Source organism: Saimiri boliviensis, chromosome 8 (assembly GCF_048565385.1).
Source record: "Saimiri boliviensis isolate mSaiBol1 chromosome 8, mSaiBol1.pri, whole genome shotgun sequence".
NCBI classification, from domain to species: domain Eukaryota; kingdom Metazoa; phylum Chordata; class Mammalia; order Primates; family Cebidae; genus Saimiri; species Saimiri boliviensis.
Genome location: NC_133456.1, coordinates 104,842,013 through 104,859,327, shown reverse-complemented (window position 1 = coordinate 104,859,327; position 17,315 = coordinate 104,842,013). Strand labels below are relative to the sequence as shown.

The 17,315-nt window shown below is 39.2% G+C and overlaps 1 protein-coding gene across 3 annotated transcripts in view; it reads right to left on the bottom strand.

Annotated features, from left to right (window-relative positions):
- CUBN (cubilin) overlaps window positions 1-17,315 on the bottom strand; it is a 288,396-nt gene that overhangs the window by 90,450 nt on the left and 180,631 nt on the right. For all 3 annotated transcript variants that reach the window (XM_003930638.4, XM_074404979.1, XM_074404977.1), the window contains 5 exons: window positions 15,941-16,133; window positions 9,463-9,660; window positions 4,476-4,622; window positions 1,323-1,513; window positions 992-1,175 (listed from right to left, as the gene is read on the bottom strand). In XM_003930638.4, the coding sequence (XP_003930687.3) occupies window positions 992-1,175; window positions 1,323-1,513; window positions 4,476-4,622; window positions 9,463-9,660; window positions 15,941-16,133 (913 nt within the window). The remainder of the gene's footprint in view (window positions 1-991; window positions 1,176-1,322; window positions 1,514-4,475; window positions 4,623-9,462; window positions 9,661-15,940; window positions 16,134-17,315) is intronic.

The window sequence follows — 17,315 nt, the reverse complement described above, 5'->3', positions numbered from 1 at the left end:
GAGAAGGTCCCAGTCTAGAAAGCAATGGTGCAGGTGCCCACAGAGCTAATTTACAGCTCCCTTGTTGTGCCAGAGCTTTGCACACTGGGAAATGACCAAAGCCTATTCCCTGGTGTTTTACACCTTACTCAAGCTATTAGATTATTTTTTTGTGTGTGTCAGTTGGTGAAGACTCTTATTCCTCTCTTTTACCAAAATAAAGAAATGATGTTGACTTTAAATCTCACGCAATGTGCAATAAAACATGATTTAAATCTGGGATTCCAGTCACAGGATCATTCTGAAATCTATGTTATCTAATTTCTGGTGGGACAAACCAAAAATTTATTATGATATTACTTTCTATTGACAATATCCCTTTATTTTGAAGTGATGCCTATTTATTTATTTATTCAATTAAACACTACTAAAAGTAAATGTCACCAAAATCAAATCATTACAGTAGAATTAAATGCAATTATAATCAAGTGTAATTAAGCAAAAGCAATTAAGTAAAGATCTTATGTAAAATATCATTAAATCAGTAATAATGGAATCAAAAGATTATGTATGCTTTTAAAAACAGCATACAAATTACTACAAAATAAGGTAAACATAATTCTTTTAATGTTTCTATAACCAGATTCAGCTTATAATTAGGTATCTTATAATGGAAATACCTAAAGAATTTCAGGGATCAAGAAGAATAAATTATTTTATACCCATGGAAAATTTCACTTTGGTCACTAATTAGATATGTGGTCTTGGAAAGGTCCAAGCCTCATTTTAGTTATCTTTAAAATGGAAATAATGATACTTTATTGAAAAGTAGTCACGATGAGATACTGAATGTATCAAACATAGTAAGTACTTGAGAGTAGGCATTCTTATTAATTCTCTTACTGTCTGTTCAGAAAAGAAAACTTTATATTTTTTTTCACAAATCTATTTAATCAAAGCAGACCAAACAATTCCAAGAAAAGTACATATAATTCTCAGTGAAAATACTCACCTAAACTCTTTGCCTCATATTTGATCTTAAATCCTTGCCCTCCGTTATCATGATCAGAAATAAACTGAACAAACATTTGATTATCCGAGGTGAACAGAGTTGATGAAGCATGACTGCCACAAAAATGACCATTTCCTCCGGGCGGTCCCAAGGGTGGAGAAGAGACGTCAGGACCATTTCTTAGCTGGAAAGACAAATTAAAATGGCATCAACTCCTTTACATTGCAAAAAAAGGAGTGCATAATTCTTATCCATTTATATCCCAGGAGAGAAAAATTATCATTTTGTTTTCTAAAGGAAGTCTGCAGAAAGGATAGCCAGCAAGACCTACCACCAAGTAATCCCCCTGGATGCAAGAAGAATCTCCATTTGGAATCTGGAAAGGCTGCTCAAAATGGACAGCAATGGTCAGGCCACTTTGGACCAGGACATGCCAGGAACAGTTGAGGTTGGGTGGGTATGTCTCTGGATACTTGGGGGACGTGATGATCCCTCTGTCTGCATGCAAATATCCACCGCAGCCTTCCCACAAAGAAACAAAGATAGGTTATTTAAATAGCATTGGCAACTGGATTTTTATGCTTTTGTAGTTTTCTTGGGGGGTTTTCAAAGTGTAGGCAACAAATATGCTTGAAAATAAAGCCAGAGTGTAGAAAATGATCAGTGTAACAAGCATGTACTGAGCACATGCTATTGGCTACTCAGTCTGTGGTGGTTGCTGAGATCTGGGATATAGAGGTAAGTAATGGAGACAAATCACTTACTTTCATGAAGATTTCTTTATGGATGGGAAGACATACAAAAACCAAATACATAATATGGTGATAAATTCTATAAAGAAAAATGGATGGGGGGAGGGAGAAGGGTACTTTATTGTTAGAGTTAAGCTAGAAAAGCCTCGTCACTGGAGTAACGTCTTAGCCGAGACATGATGAAATGAAGGATCAAGCCAGATGGTTATGTGAGAGAAAACATCCCAGTTCAGAAAACAGTGTAACGGCTCAATGTGTCAGATGGAAGTCAGAATGGATGAGGCAGAATGAGAGATCCCAAAGGTAGCATGGCTATGTCATGCAGGAAACTGAAAAGACTTATTCTGAGTAAGAGGAGGAGGACATTGAAGGGTTTTGGGCATCAGAATGGCATGATCTCACTTAAGTTTGAAAATATCACTCTATGTGCAGTCCTTAGACTGTAAGGGGTAGAGGGCAAGGAAGGGCAGGAACAGTGTGTCCAATAAAAAGGGGACTCTCTGAGACCAAGGAGAGATGACAGGCTTGTGGGCTAGGCTGGTAGCAACAGAACTGGAGAGGTGTGATTGGAATCTAGATATATCATGACGGTAGAGCCAGTGTGATTTGTTGATGTAACCAGTGTGAGACAAACAGAAAAGTAAAAAATAACATCAAGATTTTTGACTTAAAGAATGAGAAAAATGTACTTTCCATTTGCGGAGATTGTGAGGAGTGTAGAATTTGTGTGTTATGGAAAAGGGTGGGAATAACGTGTTCAGTTTTGACAGGTCAGATTTTTTGTTATCTATCTCTCTAACTGACTAATTGGGTACAAGTGGTTTTTGGTTATATGGATGAAGTGCATACTGGTGAGGTCTGAGATTTCAGTTTACTAGTTACCCGACTAGTGTACATTACACCCGATATGTAGTTTTTTATCCCTCATGCCCCGCCCATCCTTCCTGCTTCTGAATCTCCAAAGTCCATTTTATCACTCACGGGTTAGATTTGAAATACTTTCTAGACCAGGAGCTGTCGAGGATGTATATATACATAGATACACACACATATTTATGTTGGAATTCCCTAGGGATGACTGGCAAAATATTAGGGAAATATTGGGGAAAGTTAGAAGATTAGAGTCTCAAACCTTTTGGAAGGCTGAAAATTTTTAATGGAATAGGTTAAAGGCAGCCAGCTCTTACATTAGAGTATTAAGTCGCAGGGTAAAGATCTAGGGACAATAAAAGCTTCCCCAGTTAAATCTGTTCACTCCACATCCCTGTGTCTTTACTCTGTTTACTCCTGTAAATTCTCTGCTACATGGTCCTCTCAGGGGGAGGTTGAAGGGGAATTCCCGTTAATGGTGTTTATTCTGGGACCTAGAACCAAAAGCTTTTATCATTTGTAAAACCACTCTTTTAGCCATGTTAATTATCCACAAGGATGTTGACTTAGAACCTCTGTTATTAAATCTATACTGAATAAATGTGAGGAGGAACAGGGAGTTGTCATAGGTTAGCGGCAATCCCCTCTGAAAGCAGCTGACGACCATCCGTAGCCCACGCAGATTCACTGTGCTGGGTGTGAGAGCACATTCATTCATCCATCCTTGAGTCAGGGTCTGCAGGACAGACCTCTGCAGGGAGTGATCAACGTCTCAGGCAGGGAACCCAACATGATTGAGGTAACATACTTACATATATTATATACATATATACACACACACGTATAAATAAATTACAATGGTTCTACCCTCACTATATACATACGTAAGTATATATGTATGTATGTATAATGAGCTTTCATATATATTAATATATATATGAGAGTGAGAGGCCAGGAGACGAAGGAAGAGGATGAAAGGAGCAAGCATTACTTCTCCAGCTGTCAGGACTACCCTGATTGTCATCAGCAAGGAAGGGTAGACAGCTTACAGAGCTAGTTCAATGGCAGAGGAGAAAACTTGTCTTAGGTCTAATTCCAAAGCCCATGCTCTTAAGACTATGCAGCCTGCCTCCCTGGAGCATCAGCAACACAATTTATTCACCTGCTTCCTACTTTGTAAAAGGTATATATAAGCATGGAAGAAATATTAGATTGGTTTTTAATGTTAGATTGAGAATATACTTGAAGATTATGTTTTTCAGCTAAAAACATGAGAGTCTTTCACTCTTCCATGGACTACTTTATTACTTTTCATTTGGTTTGGATTTAGGGCTGTTGCTGGACTTCACATATCAAGTTTGGGAAGTCTCAATCGTACTGCTCATGACGGCATCCCATTTATGGTATCCACTTGTGACTCATCAAATTCATATTTCAAGAGCAACAAACTCTTCCTGCCAACCCTCAAATGGATGACTTCAACCAAGTCATTTATGAAAATAATTGATGAAGTTTTGCTCCTTCGATAAGTTATGGGTAAGAGCTGCGCTCTAGTTTCAGCCCTCAGTGAGGCTGAAAATTTGCTGTAAAGCTCTCTCTCATGCATTCCGTGGACACAGCTCCCTGGAGTGAAGATACCCCACCCAGAGACCCAAAGGCAGAACACTTTTGCATAACTCATCCTCGGTCCTCTGGATCAGGACTCAGCATTGCCGTAAGGGGAGCCAGCCAACCAGGGCCTGGGCAGAAACCCATGTCCTCTGACTTGTCTTGTGTCCTGGTACCCCAAAAAATTATATTAGGGAGAGAAAAAGAGAGGAGATGAGATAACATGGGATTAAAAAAATATGTGAACTCATTACTCTTGTGAAAGGATGCATTGAAGCCTGCCCTGGTTACACTGGAGTCCGAGGTGAAGCGGATAAACATGTACTCTCCAGTAGACCGGATGGGTCCGGGGATCTCTCGGCCACAGAGAACTGCCAGCTGCTGGGCCAAGTTATTGTCTCCTACATTGAAAGAAAGGAAACAGCATGAAAATACAGTCTTGAGACTCTTCTCTACCATCATTTGCAGCATAGCCAAAGCAGCTCACACATTTTTCTCAGAACATCAGGATTCGTAGGAGATAATGGGATTCTGAAAAAGAAAGACCCCTCAAGCGTGACATCATTCTGGCTCTGGCTTGTAATGGTCCTGCGTGCCCTTTTCTTTACCACCAGTGCCCCATCACTTTCGTTTGAGATGGAATCTCCATCTGTCACCCAGGCTGGAGTGCAGGGGCACGATCTGGGCTTACTGCAAACTCCACCTCGTGGGTTCAAGTGATTCTCCTGCCTCAGCCTCTTGGGTAGCTGGTATTATAGGGGTACACCACCACATCTGGCTAATTATTATATTTTTAGTAGAGGCAGGGGTTTCGCCATGTTTGCTATGCTGGTCTCAAACTCCTCATCTTAAATGATTCGCCTTCCTCAGCCTCCCAAAGGGTGGAGTTCTTTAGCATTTTTGATAAAGACTTCTTTGACAGTTTCTGCTGCACCCCCCTTTTTTTGAGATGGAGTCTTGCTCTGTCGCCCAGGCCGGAGTGCAATGGTGCGATCTGCCCGCCTCAGCCTCCCAAAGTGCTGGGATTACAGGTGTGAGCCACTGTGCCCGGCCATTTTGACTGTCTTTCTAAAAACAGCCTGCCAGTTCTCCCTGTCACTAAAACTCAGAATCAGAGTACCTGGGATTTGGAAGCAATGGAGGACCAGTGATGAAACATGTGTCAATTAGAGACTCTGACCGCAGTTACTCTGATTGCTGAAGGTCAAGTAAATAAAAGAAAAAACAAAGTTGGTTCCTTGACCTCAGATCCTACACTAACATTACAATATCATTCACAGAAAGGTATGCAACTTTTATATGACCCTTTCTTCAGTGCCAGTGGGGTTTTTTAAATAAAACTTTTCATTTGTGTTTGTTCATTGCTTTTCTTTGCTTCGATATAAAAACAACCACACATTTGTGTGGAGAGTGAGAGAAGAGTCCCAGCAAGTGTGCCCCACTCTCACAGAGAACAAAGGGAAGCAGGGGCACCTCATGTCCCCTTTTCATCTCGAATATCTTGGATATAAGCTTTGATCAAAGCCACTGTGCCGGCTGAAACCAAAATGGAGCAAAGGGGATTACTGCAGACTTGAATTCCTTGGCTGGGAAAATATGCAGATTTTTTTTTCTTTTGTCCTAAGGCAGAGAATAAATTTCAGGTTTATAAAAAATAAAAATAGAATATGAGACAAGCAAATATGCCCTTTTACACAACCAGCAACATGGATTCTTTGTGGCACTGACCACAGCCTGAAACTCATTCATTATTAACTACTTTAGAAAATAAGTTATTTTCTATTCCTGTGATTACAAATGTGATGTCACAGTTATAAATGCAAAATGTGTGAAATGTCACTCTTTAGAAGGCTTCTGATTTCTGAAAACTTTTGCGTTCTTTACAATCCAAAAGCGCATCTCTTAACTCCTTTTGCATTTATACTAAGTGCCCTTCATTATGCTATTTTGCTACACATTTCACCCAATATTACTTTCTCTAATTACCTGTACTACAAAATTTTGAAGTTTATTATATGTCATGAGTTCACGTGTATATTTTATCATGTGATGAAAATGAATTGAGTCTACTGATTCTGATTTCTTTTCTAAAATTCACTCGATTATCTGGTGAAACAATGCTTATCTCAAAATAAGTGCTTGTTAATTAGCTAACCCATTAGTGGGAAGATAACCCAATAATCATAGATGGTTTGTTACTTGCCCACCCACCCCTTCAGTCTTCATACTGAGTACTGGGGCACTTCTGGAGCCTTCCAAAACCTCAACATATAGATTGCAGAAAGACTGAACCTAATCTTTAAAGAGGAGGGCAAGTCACAGAATGGTAAAGACTACAGCACTAGAAGGCAACTTGGGAATTCTTTTTCTAGTCCAACCTCTTCATTTTACAGATAGAGAAACTGAGGCCCCAAGATTATTCAAGACTGATCTCTACTGAGCAATTACTATTACCCCTTTAAGTGCTTCATATTTACTATCTGATTTTATCTTCACAATGACACTATTAGATAGGCACTTATTTTTATCCCCATTTTGCAGATGACAAACTGAGTCTTACAGGAGATACGAAGCTAGTCATTTTGCTGTATGCAAGGGCATAGGGCATAGAAGTTAACAGTGACGCCTATAATCCCAGCGCTTTGGGAGGCCAAGACGGGTGGATCACAAGGTCAGGAGATCGAGACCATCCTGGTCAACATGGTGAAACCCCGTCTCTACTAAAAATACAAAAAATTAGCTGGGCGTGGTGGCACGTGCCTGTAATCCCAGCTACTCAGGAGGCTGAGGCAGGAGAATCGCCTGAACCCAGGAGGCGGAGGTTGTGGTAAGCCAAGACTGCGCCATTGCACTCCAGCCTGGGCAACAAGAGCAAAACTCCGTCTCAAAAACAAAACAAAACAAAAGAAGTTAACAGTGACATTAACCTTTGCAGATTAACCTCAGATGCCCCCAAACCATGCTATTAAATGATTTATGTAAGGTCATGAAGAAAGTATGTTCAAGATCTGGAACTAGATTAAATAATTACTGATTTTTTATACAATTTCTTTTCTATTTAAAAGTTTTTCTAGGACCAATGTAGTTTCACAGAATCTCAGTTTGGAGGAATCTTTGGTATGCAGAATTGGTAGACGCATGGTCTGGAAGAAACTGATTAATTTCGAACGATGGCAACTTGGTAAAATAAATAAGCAGGTGGGACAGTGACTCAGTTCTCCCAAGAATGCTGCATGACCCTCTCTGGGGTAGCCCAGGAAGGTTCACAGCCTCCCTACAGCCAAAAGCCTGCAACGGTGGGCCAGTTGGATGAGTAGGAATAGCCTGTTAGTATCATTCAGATACTTGCTGCAGAATGTCACATGCTTCTGCTACTCAGAAGCAAAAGGCTGGCTGGGCATAGAACAAATAATTGAAGTCGGATTTAAAATTTAGTCATAGAAATATATTAACAATGTATAAATGACAACAATACCCACCAACTGGCGCAGAGCAGACACTCAATAACTATTTCTTGAATACGTAATTAAACGAACCTTAGAGCATCTGCTCACATTGCCGGTGCATAAAAGGAATGCATACAGAAAGGTCACGTAACCAGTTTAAAATATTTGTGTTGGTTTGGCACGCACCTCGGTTTCTTTAGCTCTCTCAAGCCTCCCTGTGCCTGAGCAAGGGCAGTACTAAAACCTCTCTTGAAATGCCCATCGAAATAAACTGAAATCTAAACTATTCCAAATTCATTTTCTATAAAATGCTTGTACATTTACTAAAAAAAAAAAAAAAAAAAAAAAAAAAAATTACATTTATTACTTGCCCTAATCCTTACAAAAAGCCTGCGGGGAGGCATTTGTCTGTCTCACAGATAGAACTGGCTTGGAGCCTTTCAGTGACCTGTGCAAGACCACACAGGAAAAAGGGACTGCTCCCCAGGCTCCCGGCTTCCAAGAGAAGTTGGGGATGGAACAAAAGCAACGCAATGGAATGTGATTTTTAAAGAATAACCATAATTTACTTCATTGATGCAGTTACCTACTGAAGACATTTTTAAAGCATCTAGTAGGTTCTGAACACTAGAAGATGTGTGCAAGGACACACGTCCTTTTCATTACATGAGAAGTTTTAAATTTCAGTATGCACAGGAAGGCCTGGATGTGAAGACAGCATGCCTGTGCTTTGATGCTCCTCTGCGCAATGTGCTGACAGCTGATTGCTGACGGGAAAATGCGGGAGAGTCGCGCTTGGTCATCTCATCACATGTGTATGATTTACTTGAGTCTCTACTTAGTGTCCAACCTCTACAGAAGGGACATAAAGCACCTCCACCAATCGACTGTTCTCACTTAGCAGGGTCTAGGGATCGGGGATAAGGGCGACAAGATCTTGCACACTGGCAGCCTATAGGCAAAGGCAAACATGTTTCTTTTTGCTGAGAATGTGCACGTCTAACAAGTTCCAGGTGATGACTTGTGGATCTGGGGGCCACACTGAAAAATACTGAGGTGGAGGATGTGGCCTCTCGCTATCCTCCTTCATTCCAGCCCATGCAAACTGTGAAGCCCAATTTTGTATAAGGCATACATCAGCAACATTTATTTCTCTAACTTTATGTCTCATAGCAACACCATGCCTGTGTGCAGAGGTAAGAATACAGTATCACCCCTTAATTCTACCTATTCTACCCAGATTCAGGGACAAAGAGAAATGAACATATTACTCTTCCATATTCTTCTTAATATTATTTTAGAGACAGGGTCTCACTCTGCTGCCCAGGCTGGTCTTGAACTCCTAGACTCAAGTGATCCTTCTGCCTTGACCTCCCAAAGTGCTGGGATTAGGGTATGAGCCATTGTGTCCAGTCGCATTACAATTGTAAGTATTTTTTTCACTTGGATCTTAAAGCGAGAAATAGAAAATAACAATATTTATCTCAGAGGCTTCTCAAAAGGACAGGTGAACCATGTAGACATTCAGACTATTCTTTCCCTCTTAAGTCTCTAAAAAAGCCTTTGTTTCCTTATAGAAATGTTGTGCTGTTCCTTACATTTTGTGACAGGTAATTTAATACTTTCCTATGTCCTTCAGAAGTTGTGGCCAATGCTGGTACTGAGGCTTTCATTGACCATACGATCTGCGTAATTCCACACCAAATGGATGAAGGCAGTCGCAAGTATGATGATAATTGAATAGAACTAAATATGGGTCAGGGTTGAAACTCAGTATTGTTTATAATGTTCTCACCGTCTCGTATCACAAGGCTATCATAGGCACACGTTCGGTGAGATTCAATGTCCAGGGAAAGGATGTTGAATTCCACGGTAGAGTCGGGAGCCTGGATGAGCCACGTACAGTCCACTCTATTACCGTAACTGTCAGGCCAGCCAGGGGAGAGGAGAAACACGGGCGCATCTCCCGTCCTCAGGAAGCCACCACAAGCACCTGTAGAATGGAAAGCAGCATCTTTGACACAACCCTCAGGGAAAAGACCCTAGCACTTTTTCACTTGAAAGTGAAAGCCCTCTACTGAAAAGAAGCAACCAACTGAAACAACTTTCTCAGAGAAATAAATGAACATCGTATTTAACCCACTGATTTGGAGAGCCACAATTTCTGTAGTTGATCTTTGATGTAAAAAAAAAAAAATGCATTGTGTTCTCCATTTTCACTATAATTTTGCTAGACAACCCATTTAATATTGAGTGCTGACTACTGAAGTATAAATAAAGACACGTAGAAGACCCCCTGTATTACTGAGGTAGAGCTGTATTCATTCCTGTGTTTCTCATGCTTCTTTATCTTTTCTGCATAGCTACTTATCATGTAATTCATATCTAGGCAATTTTAAGGTGACAGATGAGGGCCTTCTCTGGCCTGTTTTTGGGCATATATGCAGCTGGGCATCTGTGTGTGGCCTTCTAGATTTCCAGGAACAAGTCAGAGCTTTTCAAAGTCCCCAGTGGGCACCTCCTTCCCCAGTTTTCCCATGTTCCCTGGTCGGTTTCTCATCAGCTGTAACTGGTGTCACTGCCTCACTTGGTTGTGATATGAAACAGCTGCTGCTGATTGCTTTCTGCAAAGACCCCACGGACAGGGCTGTTTACACAGGAGTGAACTCTTGCCCAGGCCTGCAAAGACAAGATCTGAGAATGCACTCTTCCAGGAAGCCACTGCGCATGTGGAATAACGATAATGCCGTGGAGATGGACTGTCTTTTGGACCTCTGCTGCTCCATCTCCCATGGCTGTTTGTTTGTTTTTTTTTTCCCCCACACTGTCTTGATGACTATAGCTTTAGAGCAAGTCTTGACGTCAGGTAGTATCAGTCCTACAACTTTGTTCTTTTCCTTCAATATTGTGTCAACTACTCTGAGTCTTTTGCCTCTCTATATAAACTTTAGATCTCTTTGTTGAAGTTCACAAAATAACTTGCTAGAATTTTGATTGGGATTTCATTGAATCACTAGATCAAGCTGTGAAGAATTAACAGCTTTGCAATATTGTGTCTTCTTATCCATGAGAATGGAATATCTTTCAACTTACTCAGTTCTTTGATTTTTTTCAACAGAGTTTTATATTTTTCCTTGTGTATATTTTGTACATAGTTTGTTAGATTTATACCAAGTATTTCATTTTTGGGGTGCTAATATAAATAGTATTGTGTTTTTAATTTCAAATTCCACTGGTTCATTACTGGTATATAAAAATATAATTCGCTTTATTATTATTATTACTTTGCATCACCCCTAACCATTCTGAATTTTTTAAAAAGCCTGCAGTACCTCGTATTCCCAGGCAACCTCCCATCTAACTATTAACCAGGCCAGACCCTGTTTAGCTTCCAAGATCAAATAGCACTGAGCATGTTCAGGGTAGAATGGCTGTAAATGCAATTGACTTTTGTATATAAGCCATGTATCCTGAAGCCTTGTTTTAACTGCTTCCAGGAGGTTTTTAAATTTTGTTTTTGTTTTGTCAGTGCTTTCAAATTTTCTACATAGAAAAGCATGTCATTTGCTAACAAAGACAGTTTTATTTCTTCTTTCTCACTCAGTATATTTTTTATTTTATTTTCTTGTCTTACTGTATTAGCTAGGTCCTTTGGTATGATGTAAAGAAGGAGTGGGGAAGGTTGGGCTTGGTGGCTCACACCTGTAATCATAGCACTTTGGGAGACTGGTGCAGGAGGATTGCTTGAGCCCAGGAGTTCATGACCAGCCTGGGCAACACAGCGAGAGCCCATCTCTACAAAAATACAAATAAAAAGTAAAAGGAGCTGGGTGCGGTGGCTCACGCCTGTAATCCCAGCACATTGGGAGGCTGAGACAGGTGGATCACCTGAGGTTCAAGACCAGCCTAGTCAACATGGTGAAACCCCATCTCTACTAAAAATATAAAAATTACCCAGGTATGATGGCAGACGCCTGTAATCCCAACTACTCAAAAGGCAGGAGACTCGGTTGAACCTGGGAGGTAGATTTTGCAGTGAGCCAAGATCACGTCACTGCACTCCAGCCTGGGAGACAGAGCTAGACTCTGTCTCAATCAATCAATCAGTCAAAGGACTGGTGAGAGTGGACATTCTTGTTTTGTTCCCAATCTTAGTGAAAAAGCTTCTAGATGTGGTCCATCCTGGGGAACAGGCTATATGGGCTTGAAGAGAATATATATCCTGCTGTTACTGGATGACGTAGTCTATAGATGTCAGTTGTATACTGTTGATTCATGGTGTTGCTGAGTTCAGCTATATCACCAGTGATTTTTCTGCCTGCTAAATCTGTCCATTTCTGGTAGAAGGATGTTGAACTCTCCAACTGTAGTAGTGAGTTTACCTATTTCTCCTTACAGTTATATCAGTTTTTGCCTCAGAGAGTTTGATGCTGTTTTTAGGCACATACACATTAAGGATTGTTATGTCTTCTTAGAGAATTGACCCTCAAACATGATGAGCCAGTAGTGAGAAAAATAAAAAAAGAGAGACAGAATTGACCCTTTTTCCTTTATATAATACCCTCCTTTTTTTTTTTTTTTTTTTGAGATGACGTCTTGCTCTGTGCCCCAGGCTGGAGCACAGTGGCGTGATCTCAGCTCACTGCAATCTCACTTCCCAGGTTCAAGCAATTCTCCTGTCTCAGCCTCCCGAGTAGCTGGGCATGCACCACCATGCCTGGCTAATTTTTGTATTTTTAGTAGAGATGGGGTTTCACCATGTTGACCAGGCTGGTCTCAAACTCCTGACCTCAAGGGATCCACCTGCCTTTACCTTCCAAAGTGCTGGGATTACAGGCATGAGCCACTGTGCGCAGCTGAGATGCCCCTCTTTATCCCTGATAATTTTGCTTGCTTCAAAATATGCTCTGTCTGAAAATTAATGTAGCTACTCCTGCTTGCTTTTGATTTATGTTAATACAGTATATATTTTTTATTCATTGACTTTTAATCTCTCTATATATATCTTTGTATTTAACATGGGCTTCCAGCCTGGGCAATATAGTGAGACCTCATCTTTATAAAAAGAAACCTCATATATAGTGAGACCTCCAATACAGTGAGACCTCATCTCCCACGGCTGTTAAGCTGCTCATTTTCACAGCTATTGTAGTCATGAGGCTACTACAAAGCTAGAAGGAGAGAGAGATGGGAATAGGAAGAGAATGCCATGAAAATGACTATTCCTACTGAGACTCAGCAATTTTTCTTGAATAAGTATGCTTCAAGATTGTTGTAAGGTTTTGGTTAATTTCCAGATTTCTCAAAAAGTTGATTTTAACGAATTTTTTGCCATCACCTTTATGGAGAAATAGATTCCAGAGGTCCATTCTTCATCATTTCAGAAGTTTACGACTCATATCATAATGCCTTTGAATCTTAACAGGGCCAACAGAAAGTAAATATAAAATGTTATAGAAAGAGGTCCTGATTTCTTTATCCTATTACTACATAGGCTACAGATTTTTTTAAAGCAATTTCACATGGAACATCTGGATGCTGAATGTTATCCGGTATCTTCAAATTTTAAGGTTTTCCTCTATGTGAGATATTTCTTATCTTAGATTTATAAAATATGGTTTTAATGACTGTGGGTCATTAGTACTCTCTACCAAATATTCCATTTGTCTCCACTTCCAAACACCTGGTGGAACTGCATTTTGCAAAGGGCTGGACGAGGCCATTTGACCAGTTTGGGCCAATTATGAGCAAAAGGCATGTGTTACTTTACACTGAGCACTTTTAAACCGAGACATCCAGGGGCTCTTTTGCCTCCTGCCATGGTCTCAGGCAATGTCACAGACGATGGCAGCTCCAACAGCCTGAGTTAGGAAGTGATAGATGATGGCAGGCACTCAGTTAAAACAAGAGGAACATGTAGAAGGAGACCTGTTGTTTTCAGCCCCTACGAGTTTGAAATTATTTGTTACCGCCATAAGGCTGAGTTTTTCCTGACTGACAGGCTGGCTGCTTTTCCTGCTTAGCGAGCTGAATCTCCTTCAGTTGACCCTAGTCCACAGTAAGCTCATTTTTCTTCCCTTGCTTACTTGCTACTGGTACCACTTGCTTTATCATTTACCCATTTAATCACTAATATCATTATTTAACTGACACATGAGTGCTTTTTTTCCAGCAATCTCATTTATTTATTTTTTACTTTTTATTTATTTGGTTTTGAGACAGGGTCTCACTGGAGTGCAATGTCATGATCACTGCTCGCTGGCAGCCTTGACCTCCTAGGCTCAAGCAATTTTCCTGCCTCAGCCTCCAGAGCAGCTGGGACTACAGACATGCACCACCACGCCTCATTTTTTTTTTAATCTTTTGTAGAGATGGAGTCTCCCTCTGTTGTCCAAGCTGGTTTCAAACTCCTGGGCATTAAGCAATCCTCCTGCCTCAGCCTCCCAAAGTGCTGGGATTACAGGCATGAGCCACTGCCCCTGGTTCCCATTACTTTTAAGCTCCTGGAGAGTAGAGACTGTATCTCATTTTCCTTTCTTAGTCACCTCAGTGTATCCATAATAAATTATCAGTAAATATGTGTTGACTAAAATTAAATATATGCATGTACAAGAAATGTTGATTTATTTTAAAATATTAAGGTTTTTTTAGTTTTAATGAAACTTTCACAGTGTGATATCACTACAAGATAATCACCTACCATCTAGATAATTAGTAAACTCTAAAATTCTCTCAATGACTTACTTGCCTTTTCCTTGTTCTGCTTGACTAAGAAAAATAAGGTTTATGGCTCTCTTATTGACCTGTCCACTTACGTCATATAATTATAGAATTTCATAATAAAATGTTAGAAGGAAATTTGTTGGTATAATATTTTACATACATAACTAATTCCTTTTCTACCTTGAGGTTTATAAATATAAAAGAAAGCTTAACTCAAGTTTATTTCTAAGAGCTCTGGATATATCCATCCAGAATTAAATGTTGCCCCTAAATTGCATTGTCAATCTTGCTGATTCTTTGCTCTTAGATAAATGGATTAATATTTCAAGGAAGAGATTCATATTCAATGTCATGAAAGCACCTTATTAGAGCAGTAAGAACAACATTTTAGAACGGAATACTAAGGGACATTACATAAATATAAGTACAAATTATCTTCATTAGTGATGTCTGCTGATACAAATACCCAAGAAGTTGGAAGCAAACAGACTAATCTTTTAAGTCATAGAACAAGTTCAGAGTTTGAATATTCTTCAATGAGGTACCATGATTCTGTGCCCCAATCAATATTCAAGGACTTAGAATATCCTCCAAGAAATAGCTGATGAATTTTTTTCTATGACAATCCTCAAATCCATAAGAAACACCCTAATTCATTTAAATAATTTTCTTTTCTTTTTTGTTTTTGAGATGGAGTCTTACTCTGTCTCCAAGGCTGGAATGCAAAGGCATGTTCTTGGCTCACTGCAACCTCTCTGGCCTGGGTTCAAGCAATTCTCATATCTCATCCTCCCCAGTAGCTGAGGCTACAGACATGCTCCCCCATGACAAGCTAATTTTTATATTTTTAGTAGAGATGGGGTTTTACCATGTTGGTCAGGCTGGTTTTGAACTGCTGACCACAAGTGATCCGCCTGCCTCAGCCTCCCAAAGCACTGGGATTACAGGTATGAGCCACCATGCCTGTCCTTATTTAAATAATTTTCAAGAAAAAAGTCTCCCCAACAATGCTACCTCAATATTACTTTCACTGAGGGGATTAGGAATGTAAAAAAGTAAAGTAAAAGTTTAAAATTAGGCCCATTTTACTGTGAAACATGAAAATTTACATCCAGCTAAAGAGAAACTGAAGCATTTCTGAAGGTACATTTAAAATAAATGCAGAGGAAAAAGAGTTACTTCTATGAGTTGATCCTTAACTAACTGATGGTGTGTGTATGTGAATGTATATGTATAGTATCTGCAAATCAAATTTTCAGAGATTTCTAAAGTGGTCTCCAGAAATTTTAAGTAGATGACCTTATGGATATCAAGCCCCTAATTATTATAATATGAACAATATAATGGGAAACCTGCATTTTTAGAAAGAAATGTATAATTTTTACAAAAGGTAGTATCTATGAATCTAAAAGAACATCTGAATGTCTGGTGAAAGGGCTTTGGGGCTGTACTTATTCTTATTTATCTGGCCGCTGTTACGACAGGACTCTTTGAAACATTGGCCCGCAAACATCAGTCCTAAAAAGAACTTCATTTATTACCAAACACACCTGGAGCAATGGTAGGTAAAACTCCATCAGGTGCCTGTACTGCAAACCACTCCAGAAGGAATCCCTTCCCTGAGACTGAAGAGTCGGAGTAAAAGTGAAATGTCAAAGAATTTCCAGTGGAGCTGAAAGATTCAGTCTGGGTACCACAGTAAGCTCCAATGAGACGGGCGTGAACACTAGGCCCATCATAGATCTGCACAGAGAGAACAGATAACAGAGCACTGTATTTAGGCAATTGTCTATATTTTCCTTCATAAAAAGATAAAATAAAAAAGATACCTTATATCATTATAATTCTATCATAACAGCAACAAGAAAAAAACAAATGGGTAAACATTTTATTTTTGCTTAAAACAGATGATAGTGCCAGAGAATATAAAATACTACTGAAAGTAATTTAATGTTTTGAAAACATCTGTATCTTTGTTGCAGAACTATATTAATAAGCATGCACTGTGGGACACAGCTCATTAGATGATTTACAGTAAAATTTGTGGATGGAAAAATAAGAACCAGAATGGTTGCCTAACAACAGTACTTAATAAATGTGCTTTGAGGCTTCAAAGCAAGGAATTAGGAAGAAAGAAGGGAAAATAACAAGAAGAGAAAAGATTTAATGAGAAAAAGTGGACAAGTATCCTAAAGGAGTCAATATTTCCACAGAAGGAAAGAAAAATTCGTAACAACAAAATAACCCAAACTTGCAAGGCTCACCATGGTCAAAGCACTCAATAAATCTCCTTCATTTGGTTTTAAAATCTTAAATTATCTATTTTGAGGCATATTTTGTGATAATTTTTAAACAGCTAAGGACAAATTTATATTAACATTTATTATAAAATCCTCTGCCAGACAAATTTTGTAATAGTTATTTCCACATATATTAGGCATCCATCAGGTACTGGGTTCTCTTCATGGCACCAAGAATCCAAGATGAATAAGGAAAGGTCACAGCCTTTAAGAATCCAATTGTGTTTCTGGAATTCACACAGTAGCCAATGTCTGCATAGTAATAATCACCATGATTTTTTGATTTATATTTATTTTTCTATGATCCTTAAAATTTTTAATACTCTAACATAAAAACAACAAGGATGGTAGGAAATACGATAGAATAAATACTTAATTAGGATATATATGCATGCTTAGACAAAGCCCAATAGGAAAATTATAACATTCCTAAAAATGCCCTTAGATATGAGATAGAAAATAAGAAATGCAATACTGAAATTGCCTTTGTCCATGTAATCTAGACGCAGTCTTCTCTAATCATGACTTAGAGCAGACTACTCCACATAATTTGCAAATGCTTGAATAGACATTACCTTGGATTTATTGTTGCCAATAGCAATTCACTAATATTTATGAGCATTGA